Here is a 24,001-nt window from a genome sequence, read left to right as displayed (position 1 = left end):
ACAGATTATATGCAACGCAGGACACTCTAGATAATATCTAGTAATATCATCAACCATGTGTAGATAACTAGTGATTATGATTTATTGTTTTTTATAAGATAAGTTTAATGCTAGCTAGCAACTTACCTTGGCTTACTGCATTTGCGTAACAGGCAGACTCCTTGTGGAGTGAAACGAGAGAGAGGCAGGTCGTTATTGCGTTGGACTTGTTTAACTGTAAGGTTGCAAGATTGGATCCTCCGAGCTGACAATGTGAAAATCTGTCATTCTGCCCCTGAACAAGGCAGCTAACCCACCATTCCTAGGCCGTCATTGAAAATAAGAATGTGTTCTTAACTGACTTGCCTAGTTAAATAAAGGTATAAAAAATAAAATAATAATCAGCAAATCGGCGCCCGATTTCCGATTGTTATGAAACCTTGAAATCGGCCCTAATTAATCGGCCATTCCGTGCGCGCTAATAGCGTTTCAAACGTCACTCGCTCTGAGACTTGGAGTGGTTGTTCCCCATGCTCTACAAGGGCCGCGGCTTTTGTGAAGCGATGGGCAATGCTGCTTTGAGGGTGGCTGTTGTCGTTGTGTTCCTGGTTCGAGGCCAGGTAGGAGCGAGGAGAGGGACGGAAGCTATACTGTTACACTGGCAATACTAACGTGCCTATAAGAACATCCAATAGTCAAAGGTTCATGAAATACAAATAGTATGGAGGGAAATAGTCCTATAATTCCTATAATAACTACAACCTAAAACTTCTTACCTGGGAATATTGAAGTCTCATATTAAAAGGAACCACCAGCTTTCATATGTTCTCATGTTCTGAGCAAGGAACTGAAACGTTAGCTTTCTTACATAGCACATATTGCACTTTTACTTTCTTCCCCAAAACTTTGTTTTTGCATTATTTATTATTATGCATGTTTCATTATTTACTTGAGGCTAAATTGATTTTATTGATGTATTATATTAAGTTAAAATAAGTGTTCATTCAGTATTGTTGTAATTGTCATTATTACAAATAAATAAATAAATAAATTATCCGATTAATTGGTATCGGCTTTTTTGGTACTCCAATAATCTGTATCGGCGTTGAAAAATCCTAATCGGTCGACCTCTAGTTATAACATGATAACACACAGAAATACGAGCCTTAGGTCATTAATATGGTCGAATCCGGAAACTATCCTCTCGAAAACAAGACGTTTATTCTTTCAGTGAAATACGGAACCGTTCCGTATTTTATCTAACGGGTGGCATCCATAACTCTAAATATTCCTGTTACATTGCACAACCTTCAATGTTATGTCATAATTACGTAACATTCTGGCAAATTAGGCGGCCCAAACTGTTGCATATACACTGACTCTGCGTGCAATGAACGCAAGAGAAGTGACACAATTTCACCTGGTTAATATTGCCTGCTAACCTGGATTTCTTTTAGCTAAATATGGAGGTTTAAAAATATATACTTCTGTGTATTGACTTTATGAAAGGCATTAATGTTTATGGTTAGGTACACATTGGAGCAACGATACGCACCGCATCCATTATATGCAACGCAGAACATGCTAGATAAACTAGTAATATCATCAACCATGTGTAGTTAACTAGTGATTATGATTGATTGATTGTTTTTTATAAGATATGTTTATTAATGCTAGCTAGAAACTTACCTTGGCTTACTGCATTCGCATAACAGGCAGGCTCCTCGTGGAGTGCTATGAGAGGCAGGTGGTTAGAGCGTTGGACTAGTTAACTGTAAGGTTGCAAGATTGAGCTGACAAGGTAAAAATCTGTCGTTCTGCCCCTGAACGAGGCATTTAACCCACCGTTCCTAGGCCATCATTGAAAATAAGAACGTGTTCTTAACTGGCCTGCCTAGTGAAATAAAGATTAAATAAAGGTGATTTTTTTTTTTAAATCGGCCAAATCGGTATCCAAAAATACAGATTTCCGATTGTTCTGAAAACTTGAAATAGGCCCTAATTAATCGGCCATTCCGATAAATCGGTTGACCTCTAGTTCCAACATCTAGTGAAAAGTCTTCCCAGAAGAGTGGAGGCTGTTGTAGCAGCAAAGGGGGGACCAACTCCATATCAATGATTTTGGAATGAGTAGGTGTCCACATAATTTAGGTCAATGTAGTGTATTTGGGCCTCCCGGGTGGCGCAGTGGTTAAGGGCGCTGTACTGCATCGCCAGCTGTGCCATCAGAGACTCTGGGTTCGCGCCCAGGCTCTGTCGTAACCGGCCACGCCCGGGAGGTCCGTGGGGCGACGCACAATTGGCCTAGCGTTGTCCGGGTTAGGGAGGGCTTGGTCGGTAGGGATGTCCTTGTCTCATCACACACCAGCGACTCCTGTGGCGGGACGGGATGGGCGCAATGTGCCGGCGGGACGGGCGCCCCGGCACATTGGTGCGGCTGGCTTCCGGGTTGGATGTGCGCAGTGTTAAGAAGCAGTGCGGCTGGTTGGGTTGTGTATCGGAGGACACATGACTTTCAACCTTCGTCTCTCCCGAGCCCATACGGGAGTTGTAGCGATGAGACAAGATAGTAGCTACTACAACAATTGGATAACCACAAAATTGGGGAGAAAACGGGGTAAAAAAAAAGAAAAAAAAGGAGTGTATTTGAGAGACAACAAGTGCTCATTGTGCAAATGTCTCTATATATTTAATAAACATGTTTTTTACATGTTGTCAACAATCTAAGCCAACCCTGGCTATTTTGCCATAGTTGCGCAGGCATAGTTTTTGTTGCTAAACAACAAACCCATCTACCTATATATTACTACGCATTCCCAAGTGGGAATTAATGCACTCAGTAGTTAGTATACAGACTTAGAGGTGCACTCAATTTGTAATACATGGCACACACACATGTGCACGCACACACACTCACTTGAAGATGCAGAGTCACACATAGCAACAACGAGACGATGATGCAATTCCAGAAACTAATTTGGTGCAAATAGTATCTCTAATTGAACTGCTATGGATTATGTGAAAATAAAAGCTATTTCTTATTGCACAGAATGTGTGTGTCATTTGATGACCCTACTCAGAGCCTCCAGTCCACTCATTCCATTCCATTCTCATTATTAGCATGCACTAAAAACAGGTTAGAATATTACTGGAATACAAAACACCATCCTCAATCAGTAGTGAAAATCCAAATTTTTCTCTGTGTAAATGTGTATCAGTCCTGCACCACCAAGGGTATTTGCATTAGGAGTGAGATGCATACTGGGTGAAGTTATAACATTTTCTTTTTTCTTCCAAAAAGTAGTTGGATAACAACATCCAGAGCCATATACACTACATGACCAAAGGTACGTGGACACCTGCTCATCGAACATCTCATTCCAAAATCATGGGCATTAATATGGAGTTCTTCCCCCCTCTGCTGATATAACAGCCTCCACTCTTCTGAGAAGGCTTTCCACTAGATGTTGGAACATTGCTGCGAGGACTTGCTTCCTTTCAGCCACAAGAGCATTAGTGATGTCGGGCACTGATGTTGGGCGATTAGGCCTGGCACGCAGTCTGTGTTGCAATTCATCCCAAAGGTGTTTGATGGGGTTGAGGTCAGGGCTCTGTGCAGTTCTTCCACACCGATTTCTGTATGGACCTTGTCAGGACCCGGTTTCGAACCTGGGTCTCCGGAGTGAGAAACAGTCACTTAACCAACTGAGCCACGAATAGACAGCAGAACCCAGAAGATGAGGCAGACACAGCAGTACTTAGGACGGTGTATTTAATAAAGAAAAATCCTAAAATAAAAAATGGCAAATCCAAAAGGTGGAAGGTAAAACACAAAAAGACCTAAAAAGAAACTCACCAAAACTAAACAAAAACAAAAAAAACAGAATACCACAAGAACGTTACCCGGAATCGACAAGAGCACACAGAACACTAGGGCAGGGTGCTAACATACAAACACAGAGCACAGAACTGAGGGAAACAAAGGGTTTAAATACAATCAGGGGAAAACGAGACACAGGTGCAAACAATAATGGGGATCAAGGGAAAAACACAGGGACAAAAAGCACAATGGGGACATCTACTGACAAACAACTGGAACAACCCTGGCCAAATCCTGACAGAATCCCCCCCCTAGGAACGGCTCCTGACGTTCCTACCAGCTCTCTCAGGGTGGAGGACCCTGAACTGACGAATGAGGTCAGGGTCCAGGATGTCTCTGGCAGGAACCCAGGAGCGCTCCTCAGGACCGTAGCCTTCCCAGTCCACCAGATACTGCCAGGACCGCTGCACCCGGCGGGAATCCAGTATCCGGTGGACGGTATAAGCCGGCTGGCCTCCAATGACACGAGGCGGAGGGGGAGGTCTGTCTGCCGGGACAAGGGGAGAAAAAACAACAGGTTTTAACAAAGACACATGAAAAGTGGGATTAATCTTAAGGGATCTGGGTAAGTGTAGGCGATAAGAAACTGGGTTAACTCTCCTGGCAACCTTGAAGGGACCGATGTATTTTTGGGACAGCTTGCGAGACTCCACCCGTAGAGGTAAGTCTCTTGTGGAGAGCCAGACTCTCTGGCCGGGGCGCAGGGTAGGCCCGGGACGGCGACGTCTGTTAGCTTGTTGTTGATACCTCTGTGAGGAACGCATCAGATTAAGACGGGTCTTCCTCCACATAAGCCGACAGCGTCTGACGAATCTCAAGGCTGAAGGCACTCTGACTTCTGCCTCCTGGTCCGGGAACAATGGAGGAGCATAGCCAAACTGACACTCGTGCGGGGACATACCAGTGGAGGAGGAGCGCAAGGTGTTGTGCGCGTATTCGGCCCAAACAATAAAGGATGACCATGTGGACGGGTTGTCACGAGTCATACATCGGAGGGTGGTTTCCAGCTCTTGATTCATCCTCTCTGTTTGGCCGTTGGACTCCGGATGGTACCCTGAAGATAGACTGGCAGAAGCCCCCATGAGTTGGCAGAAGGCCTTCCAAAACCTTGAGGCGAACTGGGGACCTCTGTCAGAAACCACATCTTGAGGAATGCCGAAGACTCGGAACACATGATTAATTACCAACTCAGCCGTTTCCTTGGCAGAAGGTAACTTAGTCAGAGGGACGAACCTGGCCGCCTTTGAAAACCTGTCGATTATGACTAGGATAGTAGTATTGCCATGGGATGGAGGAAGTCCAGTAATAAAGTCCAATGAGATATGGGACCAGGGTCTGTGGGGAACAGGTAAAGGGTGAAGGAGTCCTTGAGGGCGGAGGTGAGAAGATTTGCCCTGGCAGCACACGGGGCAGGCATTGACGAAAGTGGCAACGTCTTCTCTTATGGTAGGCCACCAGAACTTACGCTGGATGAACTCCAAGGTGCGACCTACGCCCGGATGACAGGTGAGGCGAGAGGAGTGCCCCCACAGAAGGACCTGAGTCCTCACTGCCTTGGGGACAAACAATCGATTGGCAGGGCCTCCTTTAGGGTCCGGTTCGCTAGCTTGAGCACGTCTCACGGTATCCTCAACTTGCCACGAGATCGAAGCCACAATCTTAGCAGCAGGAAGGACAGGCATGTCCGTGTCATCTCGAATGGCAGGAGCGTAGACTCGGGACAGGGCATCCGGTTTGAGATTCTTCGACCCGGGCCGATAGGTGAGGATAAACTGGAATCGATTGAAGAAAAGAGACCATCTAGCTTGTCTAGAGTTCAATCGCTTCGCCTGCTGGATATACTCCAGATTTTTGTGGTCCGTAAGCACTTGAAACGGGTGAGAAGCCCCCTCGAGCCAGTGTCTCCATTCCTTCAATGCCATCTTAACCGCTAGGAGTTCACGATCCCCACATCGTAGTTCCTCTCAGTCGGGGTAAGCCGGTGTGAGAAGAAAGCGCACGGATGAAGCTTCTTGTCTTCACCCCTCTGAGACAGGACAGCTCCAACACCAACCTCTGATGCGTCTACCTCCACCACAAATGGTTCATCCGTAGTCGGTAGTATCAGGATGGGAGCAGAGAGGATGCGCTGCTTGAGTCCTTGGAAGGCCGTCTCAGCTTCTCTTCCCCAAAAAACCTTGCATTGCCACCTTTGGTTAAAGCTGAGAGAGGAGCTGCCACCAAACTGAAGTTCTTGAGGAACTTGCGGTAAAAGTTTGTGAAGCCCAGGAAACGCTGAACATCCTTAACGGATTTGGGGGTGGGCCAATCCGCTACCGCCCCTACCTTCCTAGGGTCCATTTGGATTCGACCGGGTTCCACTACAAATCCCAGGAATTGTACTCGGGATGAATGGAATTCACATTTTTCCGGCTTAACGTACAGATGGCTGTCCAGGAGGCGTTTGAGTACTTGTCTGACATGCTTAGTGTGTTCTTGAAGGGAGCTCGAAAAGATGAGGATGTCATCCAAGTAAACGAACACAAATATGTTAAGCATATCCCTAAGCACATCGTTTATGAGCGCTTGGAACACCGCTGGGGCGTTGGTCAGGCCGAAGGGCATCACCAAGTATTCATAGTGACCAGTAGGCGTGTTGAAAGCGGTCTTCCACTCGTCACCAGGTCTGATCCGCACAAGATGGTATGCGTTCCGCAGGTCAAGCTTAGTGAAAACAACTGCTTCCTGGAGCAGCTCGAAGGCTGTGGCCATAAGGGGTAGCGGGTAACGGTTACGAACGGTTATGTCATTGAGTCCCCGGTAGTCGATGCAAGGACGTAACCCACCGTCTTTCTTGGCCACAAAGAAAAACCCTGCTCCCGCCGGGGAGGTGGATGGACGCATGAGGCCTGCTTCCAGAGAGTCCTTGATGTAGGTATCCATAGCAGCTCGTTCGGGTGGAGATAGGGAAAAGATCCGACCCCTGGGGGGCAAGTGCCCGGAAACAGGTCGATGGGGCAATCGTAAGATCTATGGGGTGGTAGCATGGTGGCCCTCTGTTTGCTAAACACCAGTTTGAGGTCATGGTAACACTCGGGAACTCGGGTCAGGTCGATGGATTCTAAAGACTCGGGAGTAGAACTCGGGGAATTCTGGAAAATACAAGTAGCTTGGCACGTAGGACCCCACTGCTTGATAGTGCCCACAGACCAGTCGATGTGAGGGTTATGGCTGTGAAGCCAGGGGTATCCAAGGACGAGAGGGAACTCGGAACAGGAGATCAAATGAAAGTTCATCAATTCCTGGTGTTGTGAAACTGAAAGTCTCAAGGAGGTAGTGACATGAGTGACAAGTCCAGATCCCAAAGGGCTTCCATCCAATGTAGTAACCCTCATGGGGTCACTTAGAGGTTCAGAGGGAACGCCATTCTCCTTCGCCCAGACACCATCCATGAAGTTACCTGCGGCTCCAGAGTCTACCAAGGCTTGAAGGTGAAGCTTGTGGTTGTCCCAGGAGAGGGTGACTGGAATGAGCAGACGGGAGTTGGACGGATGGGAGGAGGTTATGTTTCCCGTTACAGTTCCCCCGGTCTGTACGGGACAGAGCGTTTCCCTGGAGCCCGGGACACGTGGAACGGAAATGGCCCGGTTTGCCGCAATATAGACAGCGTCGCTCCTCATCCGGCGGTCTCTCTCAGCCTGGGAGATGCGTCCAATCTGCATGGGTTCCGGTGGAGCCAGCGATGATAAAGGTGGGGACTCGGAGCTGGGACTGATAGGGGCTAGAGGTCTACGGTTGAGTTCTCTCTCTCTCAGACGCTGGTCAATGCGTGAGGCCAACTTGATCAGGGACTCGAGATTGTCCGGTGGTTCCCGAGTGGCCAGTTCATCTTGGATAGTGTCGGAAAGGCCTTTCAGAAAGCACACCGTGAGCGCCTCGTTGTTCCAGCCACTCGCTGCTGCCACCGTGCGGAACTGGATGGCATAGTCCGTCACGCTGCGCCAACCTTGATGGAGAGTCAGGAGCTGTTTGGCTGAGTCAGAACCACTGCTTGGGCCTTGAAACACTCGTTTGAATTCCTCAGCAAAGGCAGAGTAGCTGGCACAGCAGGAACTATGGGCATCCCACACAGCAGTAGCCCAGGCCAGGGCTTTTTCCGACAGCAGGGTGATGATATATGCGATCTTAGACCGGTCGGTGGGAAACGACGAGGGTTGCAGCTCAAAGGAGAGAGAACATTGAGTGAGAAACCCTTTACAAGCACTTGGATCACCTGAGAACCGTTGGGGAGGTGGAAGACGAGGTTCAGCCAGGGGGTTAACTGCCATGGGTACGTGAACTTGAGGTACTGGGACGGGAACTGTTGCCGGGGTAAGTCGATCAGATATTTGCTTAATGGAAGTCAGCATCTCCGACAGAAGATGAGAATGTTTAGCCATTAAGGCCTCTTGCTGAACCAGGGCGGATTCGTGGCGTTGGACAGTCTCCTGGTGGTGGGACAGCGTGGCAAAAAGGTCCTGGGAACTGGCTGCCTCTGGGTTCATTTTTGGCTCTGTGTTTCTGTCAGGACCCGGTTTCGAACCTGGGTCTCCGGAGTGAGAAACAGTCACTTAACCAACTGAGCCACGAATAGACAGCAGAACCCAGAAGATGAGGCAGACACAGCAGTACTTAGGACGGTGTATTTAATAAAGAAAAATCCTAAAATAAAAAATGGCAAATCCAAAAGGTGGAAGGTAAAACACAAAAAGACCTAAAAAGAAACTCACCAAAACTAAACAAAAACAAAAAAAACAGAATACCACAAGAACGTTACCCGGAATCGACAAGAGCACACAGAACACTAGGGCAGGGTGCTAACATACAAACACAGAGCACAGAACTGAGGGAAACAAAGGGTTTAAATACAATCAGGGGAAAACGAGACACAGGTGCAAACAATAATGGGGATCAAGGGAAAAACACAGGGACAAAAAGCACAATGGGGACATCTACTGACAAACAACTGGAACAACCCTGGCCAAATCCTGACAGACCTAGCATTGTTACAGGGGCATTGTCATGCTGAAACAGGAAAGGGCCTTACCACAAAGTTGGTAAGCACAGAATCGTCTAGAATGTCATTGTATGCTGTAGCGTTAAGATTTCCCTTCACTGGAACTAAGGGGCTCGAACCATGAAAAACAGCCCCAGACCATTATTCCTCCTCTGCCAAACGTTACAGTTGGCACTATGCATTGGGGCAGGTAGCGTTCTCCTGGCATCCGCCAAACCCAGATTCGCCTGTCGGACTGCCAGATGTTGAAGCGTGATTCATCACTCCAGAGAATGCGTTTCCACTGCTCCACAGTCCAATGGCGGTGACCTCTACACAACTCCAGCCGACACTTGGCATTGTGCATGGTGATGTTAGGCTTGTGTACGGCTGCTCTGTCATGGAAACCCATTTTATGAAGCCCCCTGACGAACAGCTCCTGTGCTGACATTGCTTCCAAACAGAATCCACCTATTTGAAGGGGTGTCCACATACTTTTATATATATGTATATATATATATATATATATATATATATATATATAGTGCATTTAGACATATTTACATATATGTCTCTGGCATCACCCATATCGACCGGAACCACAAAGCAGCATAGAGTATTGCACCTTCTCTAACACGGTCCATTCTCAAACAGCCCTGACCTTTAGAGCCGTGAGTCCAGTAGTACACTGGGGAGCGACATCTGGTAATATAACCAAATATATCTCTCTGCAGTTTCTGTCGACTCCACAGTCAACACTAAGGTCACCTAGAATATTAACAATATACAGTGCTGTTCATTTTAGCACAGACTGTGACTCACCCCTGAAACTGACAGCTACTCTCTCTTCTGCTCCACAACACCTATTACATAACAGAAATCTGAAATTCAAATCATACCCACAGTACAGTATGCAAACGCGTAGACATTCCCGTGCACTCACACAGGCACACACACACACACACACACACACACACACACACACACACACACACACACACACACACACACACACACACACACACACACACACACACACACACACACACACACACACCCTTCCCTGACACACACTCAAGTGCAGGGGGATTGGTGGAGTCCTGGTAAGTCTGCCAGGGAGCTCCGGCAGTCAGCTCAGTACTCAGTAAGGCCCAGCAGCCCAGGACAGCCTGCCCCCCTGGGGCGCCTCGTTCCTGGGTATCCTCCATGCTCCGCCTGCTTCCTCTGATCCACCCCTGGGGAGATCCCCCTCCCCAGCCAGCTCCCATATGCCCACTGTCTCCTCCTCTTGACTTTGTGATGGCTTCTCTCTGGAGTGAACCATCACAGTCATGTCCAACTGTAGCCGAAACTTTTCCTGTGGAAAATAATGTTTCCCCCCCTTTGACTTTCCCCCCTCGCTGTCTCCCCTGTCACTCTGCAGCATAATAGCACTGTAATAACTTAAAATTGCACCATAAACAAAAGTTGCTCACTTCCTCATTGAGTTTAGTTACAACTTGTCCGTCACAGTGAAATAAGTCCTTTTACTCAAATAACTATGAGAGACTTCAGGCAAAACAAACAAACAGGACCAGATTCAGCCATCACAGAGGTGTGTATAATCAACAGCTGGTGCTGTAAACATATCCCTACTGAAAGTATTATGGTGACCAGCTGCTTAGCAACAGATGACAGTGTCTGCAAGAGAGCGACCTGCGTGGCTGACGGTCGTCTGTGTGTTCTTGTCAACTCACTGTGGCATCCCATCCAGAGTCCCGTCCTCTTGTGTGAATCTCAATTTTCCACTCGGTAAAACACTTTCACTGTTGATTAGCTTGCGCATTAGCTTCTTCACAGGCTAAGCAAACGCGCACGATACCTAAGAACTGCACAGACACACGCACACACGTACAGATGCACCCACCCGCATGCAAGGATGCCCACACAGGTACGTATGCACACACGCACACACACACACACACACGTTACTAATAACTGCACTCACACACTAACAAAAAGTTCCCTCCTTTACGATCCAAATTCATTTCACTCAATTACACAGACACATGCAAACACCAGCATCAGTCAACTTGTCCTATCTCCACTCCACTCAAACAACCACACATTCCTCCAAACCACATCCACGACTAATACAACTTGAAACACCAAAAAAAGGACTCAACTATAGACAAACAAATATAGCTCATTCTCTCAATAAAACCATATGAAAGGGAGATCATCTCCTTCCTGGGTTTGCCTACACACACAGACCTTTAATCCACCTCGCTAAATCTGTCCAGAATCCCTGTGAAATCCAGCAAACAAGACAGCTAATGGCGTGTACAGAGTGTTAATGGAGTCAACGCTGAGCTTGACACTCCCAATTAGTATCTGAACGCCAGTGGGAATTGTCATTTCAAAGATCCTCACAGCAGGGGGAGAATCTGGAGCCCACTCCCCGACATAACTGATTTGGAATTTCTTAGATTCTTACAGTAGCCAAGGACAAAGATAAGATGGAAAATGTTGCTCGCGGCAGTGCAAGTCTACGAAGATGACCTTCATTTCTCATCATATTAACTCATTTGACATCAGAAGATAAAGAGATTTGAGGGAACGCGTGTGTGCATTTACAGTATGCACAAACATACACACCACGGAAGATAGACAGCATGGTATATACTTCAACTGTCACTCCCACAAGCACCAAGTTCTCCTCAAGCACCAAGTCTCACAAAATTAGACAAACACTCAAAAAAGACCAGCTCATTCCCTAGTCTAGTCTACACAAAGCTAACCCAAGTTTCAACCTTCTCAGCAGTGCCTCTCCCATCCATTGCACTTGTGTTTACCTTGCAGTAAGATAAAGTACCTCCTAGTTACTCTCCAAAGGGAAGTTTATCAAACAGACTGTTGTTTGAAACAGATTGTTGTTTACTCTGAGTCAATCCTACAGGGAGTCTTCCAGCATGTACACAAGATGATGAAGCAGTCACAGCGGTCCAGTCCAGAACGACTAAAGCATCCAACTACGAAGCAAACACAACAATTCAGCTATAAATTAAAGACTGTTGTTGAGGACCTTTAAAGAGAAGATGTGAACCATGGGAAAGTTCAGTCTTACACTCTGCTGATTTGTGTCAAATGACACCCATTTCCCCATACAGAGCACTATATTTTCCAAAATAGAGTAGAGGAATAGTCATTTGAGGACACTACCATTTTCTATGTAATTTTGCATGGACATTGCATATTATAGAGTTACTGTAGCTATTCAGTTCATGCATATTCCCTGTGTAGATGAGCTGAGTCATTTCAAACTCCCAGATACAGTCCCGTCCCTGGTGACCATGTCAATGAGCCCAGAGGGGACAGAGACAATAGGAGACAAACCCCGACAACAGAGAGCATCCTCAGTGAGGGCCTCCAAATTACACCTCTCAGAAAGACAAGTCAAGTATACAGTGTAATGGGAAAAATAGCAATAAAGCAAATTGCTTCAGCAACAGCTCACATCCATTTTGATGAATAGTGGTAATGTATTTAGGGACCAGAATTGTTTGGAGGCTATTGGTTTGGTGTTGTCCATACTGTGTGTGTGTGTGTGTGTGTGTGTGTGTGTGTGTGTGTGTGTGTGTGTGTGTGTGTGTGTGTGTGTGTGTGTGTGTGTGTGTGTGTGTGTGTGTGTGTGTGTGTGTGTGTGTGTGTGTGTGTGCACACGTGTGTGATGTGTGTGCTGATGTTTATTTGCTGGTCTTATCTGTCCTCAAACACAGTGAACGGGCTGCTTTCCCGGTCTGTCACCCAGAGATAATCCTGCCCGTCCTGTCCTGCTCCCTCCTCCGGCAGTCACATAATCTGGGAGAAGGTGTCTCACTCACTCACTCACTCACTCACTCACTCACTCACTCACTCACTCACTCACTCACACACACACACATGCACACATACAGCCCAAACCCTTAACACACAACCCTTCTTCACAAACCATACCTCAGAATACTTTCCCACCTCCTGTACTAAAAATGATGTTCCAAAGATGATCCCTTGCTGCCCCACATCCAAATACACATATCCGACATACACCATCACTCACTCCCTTCCTGTGCAAAGCATCATACTCTTCCTGCTCTGCTCTCTCAGTATGTCTGAATAGCCTGGGTGTCTGACTGTCTGTAGCCACATCATTGCCTTCCCATTGACAAAGCCAACCATGCGTGGCAAAGCCCCAACAAGTTGGCTGAGGCACAAACAGACTGGTACCGGACTACTGAGACTTGTGTCAGAAGACATGAGACACTATTAGGAGTGGAGCTGATAAGAGTGGAGCAAGAGACTTAAACGATGCTGACAAAGCACTTTTTAGGTTTTAGGATGTTTTTGGAGTGAGTGAGATAGCGTTTACCTGGGGGCTCGGTAAATCCCTTTGGTTTAGGGAGTGAGAATGAACGGTACAGATTTTATCTCGGTTTTCACAGGGAGTAACAGCTTGCAGCTCTTTATCAATCTGATGATAAAAATCCTATTAGTACAACCAATTACTGAATAGTCTACACGTCATACTGATATGCCCTGATCGATTCATTACCACACAGTCAATATCATACTTCAGTTAGAGGTCTGTTATCTTGGTATTGTCTGCTATAATCGCATAGAGCTTCATTCCCGAGAGATACCTCACAAGGTAAAGACAAATAAATGTGTAACGACAACCGACAACTGTCACTTGACAGTTGTAAAAGAAAAGAGGGCACCAATCGACAATGCAAACAAACCAATGTATATTGTACAGTTATATTCCCAAGGACAAGCGGTTTGGGTCCGGTTTATATTCCATAAACCATTTCCCATTCCCGTGTGTTGACACATTGTCTGACTTCCACCTATTTGAGGTTATATGGTAGCAATGGATCATCCTTTAGTCCACAGATGTTTCAAAAAGGTGTGGAACAGAAAATCTATTATTGATGTCACCACATTAAAATTTCAATCTCAAGTCCTAAATTTGTAACATTAAATAATTCAAGAATTTTATGCTAGCCCAGGGGTGTCAAACTCATTTTGGCCCAGGGGCCTCATTCAGTTTTTAACGAGGTCCGGAGGGGCGCACTGAAAATTAGTTACATTACCTGGCCGTCAAAATTTGCTCAAAAATAGTTTGGGGAATTTTCTATGCTCCCTGACTGTCTAGCTTCCACTTTGGTGATTATTAGCGAGCTAGAAACAGTCAAGAAACTAGGTCCATTATAATTTCTACACAGTTTCAATTTGGTTTTAGTCATTTTAAAGTATATTGAGTTTGTTTCTCCCATCCGTGGACCGGATTTAACCCGGGCCATATGTTTGACAAATTGACACTCCTGCTCTATCCTCACCTAAAATAGGTGTTTAATGAAAAGTTTACAAGCACAATACTGCCTCACATCCAAATACACATATCCGACCTTACGTGAATCATGTTACTTGTGGCAAAATCATCCAAAATTATTTATGAGGGGAGTGAACACAACCTTGCTGTGCTGTACATGAATAACCAAGAGTGTTCAGAGCAGAGGCTTCCCAAGCCTCAACATAGCCTGGTCCCAGATCTTTTTGACACTGTTTGCCATGATAAGGACCATAGGAGTTGACAGGATGGCACAAACAGATCTGGGACCATGGCTAGCTGCAGGACATTTGAACAGCTTTTCCTGGTACGCTGGCTGATAGCCCATAGGGAAACAGAATCTGTGCCTCACAGCTTTTGAGTTTAATGTTCGAGGTTGTCTTTAAAAAACACTTCTGGAATGATGCAAAGCCTGCACACAAACAGCAGTCATATTACAGCTACTATAACACAGTACTCAGGCAGTTGATATGGTCTGCTAAAGTGTATATTTGTATGAATTTGTTTGGCCTTTTAGTTGGTTTTTAATGTATTTAGTATATCTTCTCTTGCAATATGCAGCGTCCTCTTACTGGAATTGAGCCTTTATTTTTAAACAAATGTTTCTGTTCAGAAAATTTCTCATGGGTCATAGTTATCTTCATTTCACACTGCCAATCAGTGGTGTAAAGTACTTTAGTAAAAATACTTTAAAGTACTACTTAAGCATTTTTGGGGGGGTATGTGTACTTTACTATTTATATACTTTTGGCAACTTTTACTTTTACTTCACTACATTCCCGAAAGAAAAGAATGCACTTTTTACTCCATACATTTTCCCTGACACCCAAAAGTACTTATTACATTTTTACAGGAAAATTGTCCAATTCACACACTTATCAACAGAACATCCCTGGTCATCCCTACTGCATCTGATCAGGCAGGCTCACTAAACACAAATGCTTTGTTTGTAAATTATGTCTGAGTGTTTGAGTGTGCCCCTGGCTAGTCTTCAATAGAAGAAGAAAAAAAAGTTGTGCTCTCTGGTTTGCTTAATATAAGGAATTTTTAATTATTCATACTTTTACTTTTACTGTTGATACATAAGTAAATTTAAGCAATTACATTTTTCTTTTGATAGTTAAGTATTTTTAAAACCAAATACTTTTAGACTTTTACACAAGTAGTATTTTACTGGGTGACTTTTACTTAAGGTATCGTTACTTTTACTCAAGTATGACAATTTAGTACTTTTTCCACCACTGCTGCTAATCAGCAAATAGAAGGACAAAAGTTAGAGAAACATTATGTTAGAGAAAAACTGTAAGAAGATTGAAGCGAGACATTCACGGGGAAGCAAAGGCACACAGCAAAAATATGTTCAGATGAAATGGGCCCCTTTAAAAATCATAAGGAGCCACACAGCTACCGCATAGAGCAGCACCCATTCGGAGGACTGTCAAACTGTGTAGATACACACACAAACACCGTTCTCAGGCAGCTCGAGGGAGGTAACCAACAGATTAGAACCACATCTCTGGATCAGAAGGACGCAGCAGAGACAACACAGGGAACCTGCTTCATTATCCATAAGCCTTAGTACAGAGGAAAGAAACTTCTCCAACTACAAAGGCACACTGGCCCACTCTCTGCCTCTGGCCCTACACTGTAGCCACCTTGGAAGAGAGACACAAGCCAGTGATGTCTGTCCTTGGGAGTTTTAGTGTAACCAACCAGATACTAAACCCTGGTATCTGTGCAACTTGAGACTGTGTTAGCTCGCTGAACTAAAGCTTTGACACTGGGAGGATTCAGGTCTCAGGCAAGGTTAGCTAAAACTTAAAGGGCAAGAGCCATGTTTTGGAAATGGAAAACTGCCGAAATCACTGTCAGCGAACAGCTTGACTTTGACTCAGTAAGAGTAGCAGTGCTTAACACTCCATGTAAATGTGTGAAAATGACTTAAGGCCCATTATTCACTAATTTTAATAGCATCGTACATCCCAGTACTCATTCACACATCCCATACCAGCACTGCTTCAATGTCTCCAACAATGGATTGTTCAAGTGAGAGAAAATCCTTTCTCCACTCTGCTTAGGATTAAGGCATTCAGGCCAGTGAACATAATACTGGTTTATACTGGTCTGGTGCACATCCAACCCTCTCATTCAAATGGCAGACTACACACATGCATACCTGACAATAGTTGACAGATGTCAGATTCTCTTCATTGAGCACAATCATATTGCATTCCAAAACAGTGCACGTTCCTGTATCCAGCTGGCACTCCAGTACCAATCTACTTTGTCACAGAGAGCAAGGTATTCCGCAGTGCAGAGAGAAATATCCTGAAGCTATGTCTCAGAGAAAAAGGCAATGACAATTATGAACAACACAGCAACAATATCAGCCTGGTCTCATAGACTAGGCGTAACATAGTAAAAAAAATCCATGATGCTAAATTAGTATGATAAGTTACGTTTGGTATGGTTACATAAGACAGAAGGTTACTTAAAGCAAAAACTAATAGTGGATTGTTGGTCGGGGTGGTTGATCAGGATGGATGGGTAGGCATATAATGCAAATGTCCAACAACCCAAAGGTTACGTGTTACTACTTACTACCGTTTAGCTACATTGTATCTACACTGAAAACAAATATAAACGCAACATACAAAATGTAAAGATTTGACTAAGTTATAGTTCATATTTCTTAAATCATTCAATTTAAATAAATTCATTAGGCCCTAATTTACAAGCATTTCACTACATGCTAAATATTTGTATGCGATCAATAAAATGTGATTTGATCTATGGATTTCACAAGACTGGGAATACAGATATGCATCTGTTGGTCACACATACCTTAAAAAAAGGTAAGGGAATGGATCAGAAAACCATTAATTGTCCGGTGTGACCACCATTGGCTTCATGCAGTGTGACATCTCCTTCGCATAGATTTGATCTGGCTGGTGACTGTAGCCTGTGGAATGTTGTTCCACTACTCTTCAATGGACATTGTGAAGTTGCTCGATATTGGAGGGAACTAGAAGACTCTGTCGTACACGTTGATCCATAGCATCCCAAACATGCTCAATAGGTGACATGTCTGGTGAGTATGCAGGCCAGAAGAACTGGGACATTTTCAGCTTGCAGGAATTGTGAATAGACCCTTGCGACATGGGGTTGTGCATTATCATGCTGAAACATGAGGTGATGGCGGCAGATGAATGGCACGACAATGGGCCTCAGGATCTCGTCACGGTATAACCGTGCATTCAAATTGCCATCAATAAAATGCAATTGTTTGTATCTTATGCCTGCCCATACCATAACCCCACCGCCACCATGGGGCATTCTGTTCACAAGTTGACATCAGCAAACCGCTCGCCCACGACGCCATACACGCTGTCAGCCATCGGAACGGTACAGTTGAAACAGGGATTCTTTTGTGAAGAGCACATTGAAGGTGAGTATTTGCATACGGATTTCGGTTATGATGCAGAACTGCAGTCAAGTCAAGACCCTGGTGAGGATGATGAGCACACAGATGACAGTTTGTGCAGAATTTATTTGGTTGTTTCATAAACAGTCTGGATAGCTAGTTTCTGACAATCACTCAGGTGAAGATTTCGGACATGAAAGTCCTGAGCTGGCATGGTTTCATGTGGTCTGCGGTTGTGACGCCGATTGGACATACTGCCATGGTATGGTAGAGAAATGAACATTCAATTATCTGACAACAGCTCTGGTGGACATTCCTGCAGTCAGCATGTCAATAGCGCGGCCCCTCAAAACTTGAGACATCTGTGGCATTGTGTTGTGTGACAAAATTGCACATTTTTGAGTGACCTTTTATTGTCCCAGCACGAGGTGCACCTGTGTAATGACCATGCTGTTTAATCAGCTTCTTGATATGCCATACCTGTCAGGTGGATGGATTACCGCGACAAAGGAGAAATGCTCACTAACAGGGATCTACATAAATTTGTGCACAAAATTCTAGAGACATTCTTGAGAGCTTTTTGTGTGTATGGAAAATGTCTGGGATCTTTTATTTCAGCTCATGAAACATGGGCCCAACACATAATATTTTTGTTCAGTGCACTTAGCATGTTTGCTAACCCTTCCCCTAACCCTACACTTAATATAACCTAGCTCCTAAACCTAACCTTAACTTTAACCCAAATCAAATCAAATTTATTTGTCACATACACATGGTTAGCAGATGTTAATGCGAGTGTAGCGAAATGCTTGTGCTTCTAGTTCCGACAATGCAGTAATAACCAACAAGTAATCTAACTAACAATTCCTAAACTACTGTCTTAAACACAGTGTAAGGGGATAAAGAATATGTACATAAGGATATATGAATGAGTGATGGTACAGAGCAGCATAGGCAAGATACAGTAGATGGTATCGAGTACAGTATATACGTATGCATTGTTTAAAGTGGCTAGTGATATAGTTACATCATTTCCCATCAATTCCCATTATTAAAGTGGCTGGAGTTAAGTCAGTGTCAGTGTGTTGGCAGCAGCCACTCAATGTTAGTGGTGGCTGTTTAACAGTCTGATGGCCTTGAGATAGAAGCTGTTTTTCAGTCTCTCGGTCCCAGCTTTGATGCACCTGTACTGACCTCGCCTTCTGGATGATAGCGGGGTGAACAGGCAGTGGCTCGGGTGGTTGATGTCCTTGATGATCTTTATGGCCTTCCTGTAACATTGGGTGGTGTAGGTGTCCTGGAGGGCAGGTAGTTTGCCCCCGGTGATGCGTTGTGCAGACCTCACTACCCTCTGGAGAGCCTTACGGTTGAGGGCGGAGCAGTTGCCGTACCAGGCAGTGATACAGCCCGCCAGGATGCTCTCGATTGTGCATCTGTAGAAGTTTGTGAGTGCTTTTGGTGACAAGCCGAATTTTTTCAGCCTCCTGAGGTTGAAGAGGCGCTGCTGCGCCTTCTTCACGATGCTGTCTGTGTGAGTGGACCAATTCAGTTTGTCTGTGATGTGTATGCCGAGGAACTTAAAACTTGCTACTCTCTCCACTACTGTTCCATCGATGTGGATAGGGGGGTGTACCCTCTGCTGTTTCCTGAAGTCCACAATCATCTCCTTAGTTTTGTTGACGTTGAGTGTGAGGTTATTTTCCTGACACCACACTCCGAGGGCCCTCACCTCCTCCCTGTAGGCCGTCTCGTCGTTGTTGGTAATCAAGCCTACCACTGTTGTGTCGTCCGCAAACTTGATGATTGAGTTGGAGGCGTGCGTGGCCACGCAGTCGTGGGTGAACAGGGAGTACTGTTAATGCTTGCCACAACAAGCTAATGCCTGCCACAACAAATAGGAATTCGTAACATACACTCACCGGCCAGTTTATTAGGTACACCCATCTAGTACCGGGTCAGACCCCCCTTTGCCTGCAGAACAGCCTGAATTCTTCGGACATGGATTCTACAAGTTGGAAATATTCCACAGGGACGTTGGTCCATGCTAATGCAATGGCATTACACAGTTCCTGCAGATTGGCCACCAGCCTGCACCGTTGTCACCAGGCAGGATGGGGCCATGGACTCACACTGCTTACGCAACAGGAACCGGGATTCGTTGGACCAGGCAATATTTTTTCCCTCCTCAATTATCCATTGTTGGTGATTGGGTGCCCACTGGAGACGCTTTTTCTTGTTTTTAACTGATAGGAGTAAAGCCTGGTGTGGTCGTCTGCTGCAATAGCCTATACGTGACAAGGATCAACGAGTTGTGCATTCCGAGATGTTGTTCTGCACACCACTGTTGTACTGCGCCGTTATTTGTCTGTTTGTGGCCCGCCTGTTAGCATGATTCTTGCCATTATCCTACAACCTCTACCATCAACAAGCTGTTTTCGCCCACAGAACTGCCGCTGACTGGATGGGGTTTTTTTGTCGCACCATTCTCGGAAAACCCTAGACACTGTCTTGTGTGAAAGGCCCAGGCGGGCGGCCGTTTCTGAGATACTTCTGATCCAGCGTGCCTGGCACCGATGATCATTCCACACTCAAAGTCGCTTAAGTCACTCATTTTGCCAATTCTTCTAATGTTCTTTTGAACGGTAACTGAATGTCTCGATGTAGGAGCAATCCATTTTCGTGAACCGGGTGGTGTATCTAATAAACTGGCCAGTGAGGTATCCCCTTTGCCTTTCCTTTCCTTTTCCTAATTTGTAACTTATCAAATGAATTGTAAGTCATAACATATCACAAGAAATGCATGATGGACACCCACAAATTAATACATAACATACCATATGTAACATATCATACTAATTTGAGTGTCCTGGACTTTCGTTTACTATGTTACACCTATCTCTGAATCCAGGTTGACAATATAGGCTACAATAGCAGCTTAATGACCTTGAAAACCATAAGTTACCTAAGAATGGTGTTTGTGAAAAGCTTCAGAAAATTGATAGGGTCATTTAAATGAGGAATATAAACGAAAACCTTTCTTTCACCATCTTCAAATGCTCTGCACACTTGCCTGAGTATAGATTGTTTCTGTTTTGTGCTCAAGTTTCAGTGAGCAAAGGCCAACAACGCAAGGATGTGAGTCATCTAGTTATAAACTCAAATATAGACTATAGCCTATAAAAGTAGCCTAAAGAATGATGAATAGTGTTAAATTCAGAGAGTTCGGTTATAGTTCACCGTCAGATGAGGCTGCAGTAGCCTACAGTTGGATCGTCACTAGTTAGCACAGCCACAAAGTAATAATTATGGTTTAACCCCGTCATTTTCTACAATTTATCTTATTACATTTTTATTTTAAACTTAACCCTAACCACACTGCTAACCTTGTGTCTAACCCTAAAAAGCGAGTTTTACTTTGTGGCTGTGTTGTCTAGTGGAAACCCTACAGTTGCCATCCTCCATATCTTCGGCGCCGAGATGTGCCCTGTGCGCGAGCAGCACATGATGCCCTTACTAACAACAAAGTTGCATCCCCGACGATATTCATGCGAGCGGCTCGTAACATTGGTTAACCTCCGGGCTTCGAATCGAAAAGCATACCAAAATAGCAAAGCCAGTTGATGCCAAGTTGAGGATTTCACGCGGGGCTGTTGTTATGTTATAGCTTTAGCATTATTAATGACATAGACAAACATTTCCTAATCAATGTATTTCGATGTAATAGGGTAGGGTTTCATATGAATGTTACTTGCGCTCATGGAGGCACAAGAACATGCTCAATAATTAGTGGTCAAAATAATACCATAAGGAACCTGAGACAAAAATACGACTTAAAATCCCTTTCCCTGTTGCTTTGACAATATTGTGAGAACTCAATTTCACCTTATGCCCGATATCCTAAATATAATGTGCACGGTAGGTAGGCTGATTGTCCAATTTCTGACCCATGCTACATGCGCAATTATATTCAATAACAGACCCCATCACTGTGAAACACTTGACTTAAATTAGGCTAAGCTACTCACCGTAATAAGGGGAAGGGACGTCCGATTTTCTTGCCATTTCACTTTGAACGATGGAATTGTCTAATGTGTAGAGGTTCGATGGCATGGATGTGAATGAACAGTCGCGTATTTGGCTCCAAGTTTATAGGATTCCTCCTCTCTCCCAACGTTTCCCTAGAGATGCAAGGACGCAGCTCAGCGTCAGCACTGTTTATAGCACCGAGCGTCATCAAGAGAGGGGATGTATGTGAATAGCGCACCTTAGTGGAGGCATGTGCCTTTGTGTGCCCAATAGGCTACTGTTATGATAAAATGTGTCTGCTGTACTTTGTACTTGCGTATTTTTTTCTTGGGTTATTGAGATGGGTGTATGGGATACTGTTGTTGTGTGACTGACAGATATTAATATTGTAGGAAATTACATTCTGTGAAATACATGTTTTTAAATGGATACCAGACTAGAATTTAGTTTCAAATCAAAATCAAATATATATATTTTTGTCACATACATGTGTTTAGCAGATGTTATTGTGGGTGTGTTTTTTAAGTCCAACAGTGGCGTAATATCTACCAAGTAATATCTAACAATATCACAACAATAGACACAATACACACACATCTAAATTAAAGGAATGGAATTACGAATATATAAATTTTTGACGAGCAAAGTCAGAGCGGCATAGAAACAGTAGAATAGGATAGAATACAGTATATACATATGAGATGAGTAATGCAAAATATGTCAACATTATTAAAGTGACTAGTGTTTAATTTTTAAAGTGGCCAGTGATTTCAAGTCTATGTATATGGGGTACCATGGCTATTTAACAGTCTGATGGCTGTTTTCAGTCTCTTGGTCCCAGTTTTGATGCACCTGTACTGACCTTGCCTTCTGGATGATAGCAGGGCTTGGGTGGTTGTTGTTCTTGATGATCTTTTTTGCCTTCCTGTGACATCAGGGGCTGTAGATGTCCTGGAGGGCAGGTAGCCCTCTGTGATGTTTTGGGCAGACTGCATCACCCTCTGGAGAGCCCTACGGTCGTGGGCCGTGCAGTTGCTGTACCAGGTGGTGATACATCCCAACAGGATGCTCTCAATAGTCCATCTGTAAATGTTTGTGAGTGCAAGGACAGACGCTGGGAGACAAGAAGCAAGTACAGAGAGTCAATATTTATCATGGGTGAACAGGTAGTGCAGGAGGTGGGCTGAGCACGCATCCTTGTGGGGCCCCAGTGTAGCAGATCAGCGAAGTGGAGGTGTTGTTTCCTACCTTCACCACATGGGGGCGGCCTATCAGGAAGTCCAGGACCCAGTTGCACAGGGCAGAGTTCAGACCAAGAGCCTCAAGCTTAATGATGAGCTTGGAGGGTACTATAGTGTTGAATGCTGAGCTATAGTCAATGAACAGCATTCTTACATAGGTATTCCTCTTGTCCAGATGGGATAGGGCAGTGTGCAGAGTGATGGCGATTGCATCGACTGTGGATCTATTGGGGCGGTAAGCAAATTGAAGTGGGTCTAGGGTGTCAGGTAAGGTAGAGGTGATATGATCCTTGACTAGTCTCTCAAAGCACTTCATGATAACAGAAGTGAGTGCTACGAGGCGATAGTCATTTAGTTCAGTTACCTTTTCTTTCTTGGGTACAGGAACAATGGTGGACATCTTGAAGCATATGGAGACAGCAGACTGGGATAGGGAGAGATTAAATATATATGTAAACACTCAGGCCAGCTGGTTTGCGCATGCTCTGGGGAAACGGCTAGGGATGCTGCCTGGGCCGGCAGCCTTGCGAGGTTAACACTCTTAAATGTCTTACTCACGTTGGCCACAGAGAAGCAGAGCCCACAGTCCTTGGCAGCGGGCCTCGTCGGTGGAACTGTATTATCTCAAGCGGACAAAGAAGGTGTTTAGCTTGTCCGGTAGCAAGACGTTGGTGTCCGCGACGTGCCTGGTTTTCCCTTAGTAGTCAGTGATTTTCTGTAGACCCAGCCACATACAGTGGGGCAAAAAAGTATTTAGTCAGCCACCAATTGTGCAAGTTCTCCCACTTAAAAAGATGAGAGAGGCCTGTAATTTTCATCATAGGTACACTTCAACTATGACAGACAAAATGAGAAAAAAATACAGAAAATCACATTGTAGGATTTTTAATGAATTTATTTGCAAATTATGGTGGGAAAAAAGTATTTGGTCACCTACAAACAAGCAAGAGTTCTGGCTCTCACAAACCTGTAAATTCTTCTTTAAGAGGCTCCTCGGTCCTCCACTCGTTACCTGTATTAATGGCACCTGTTTGAACTTGTTATCAGTATAAAATACACCTGTCCACAA

At 44.8% G+C, this 24,001-nt stretch overlaps 1 protein-coding gene across 1 annotated transcript in view; it reads right to left on the bottom strand.

Annotated features, from left to right (window-relative positions):
- LOC135515362 (choline transporter-like protein 5-A) overlaps window positions 1-21,811 on the bottom strand; it is a 106,486-nt gene extending 84,675 nt beyond the window's left edge. The window contains exon 1 of the mRNA XM_064939041.1: window positions 21,691-21,811. Coding sequence (XP_064795113.1) covers window positions 21,691-21,775 — 85 coding nt within the window. The 5' untranslated portion in view covers window positions 21,776-21,811. The remainder of the gene's footprint in view (window positions 1-21,690) is intronic.
- Between the last annotated feature and the right edge of the window lie 2,190 nt (window positions 21,812-24,001).

The sequence above is a fragment of the Oncorhynchus masou genome, chromosome 3 (genome assembly GCF_036934945.1).
Source record: "Oncorhynchus masou masou isolate Uvic2021 chromosome 3, UVic_Omas_1.1, whole genome shotgun sequence".
Classification (NCBI taxonomy): Eukaryota; Metazoa; Chordata; class Actinopteri; order Salmoniformes; family Salmonidae; genus Oncorhynchus; species Oncorhynchus masou.
The sequence above is the reverse complement of the archived record's forward strand: the minus strand, read 5'-3'. Positions and strand labels throughout refer to the sequence as shown.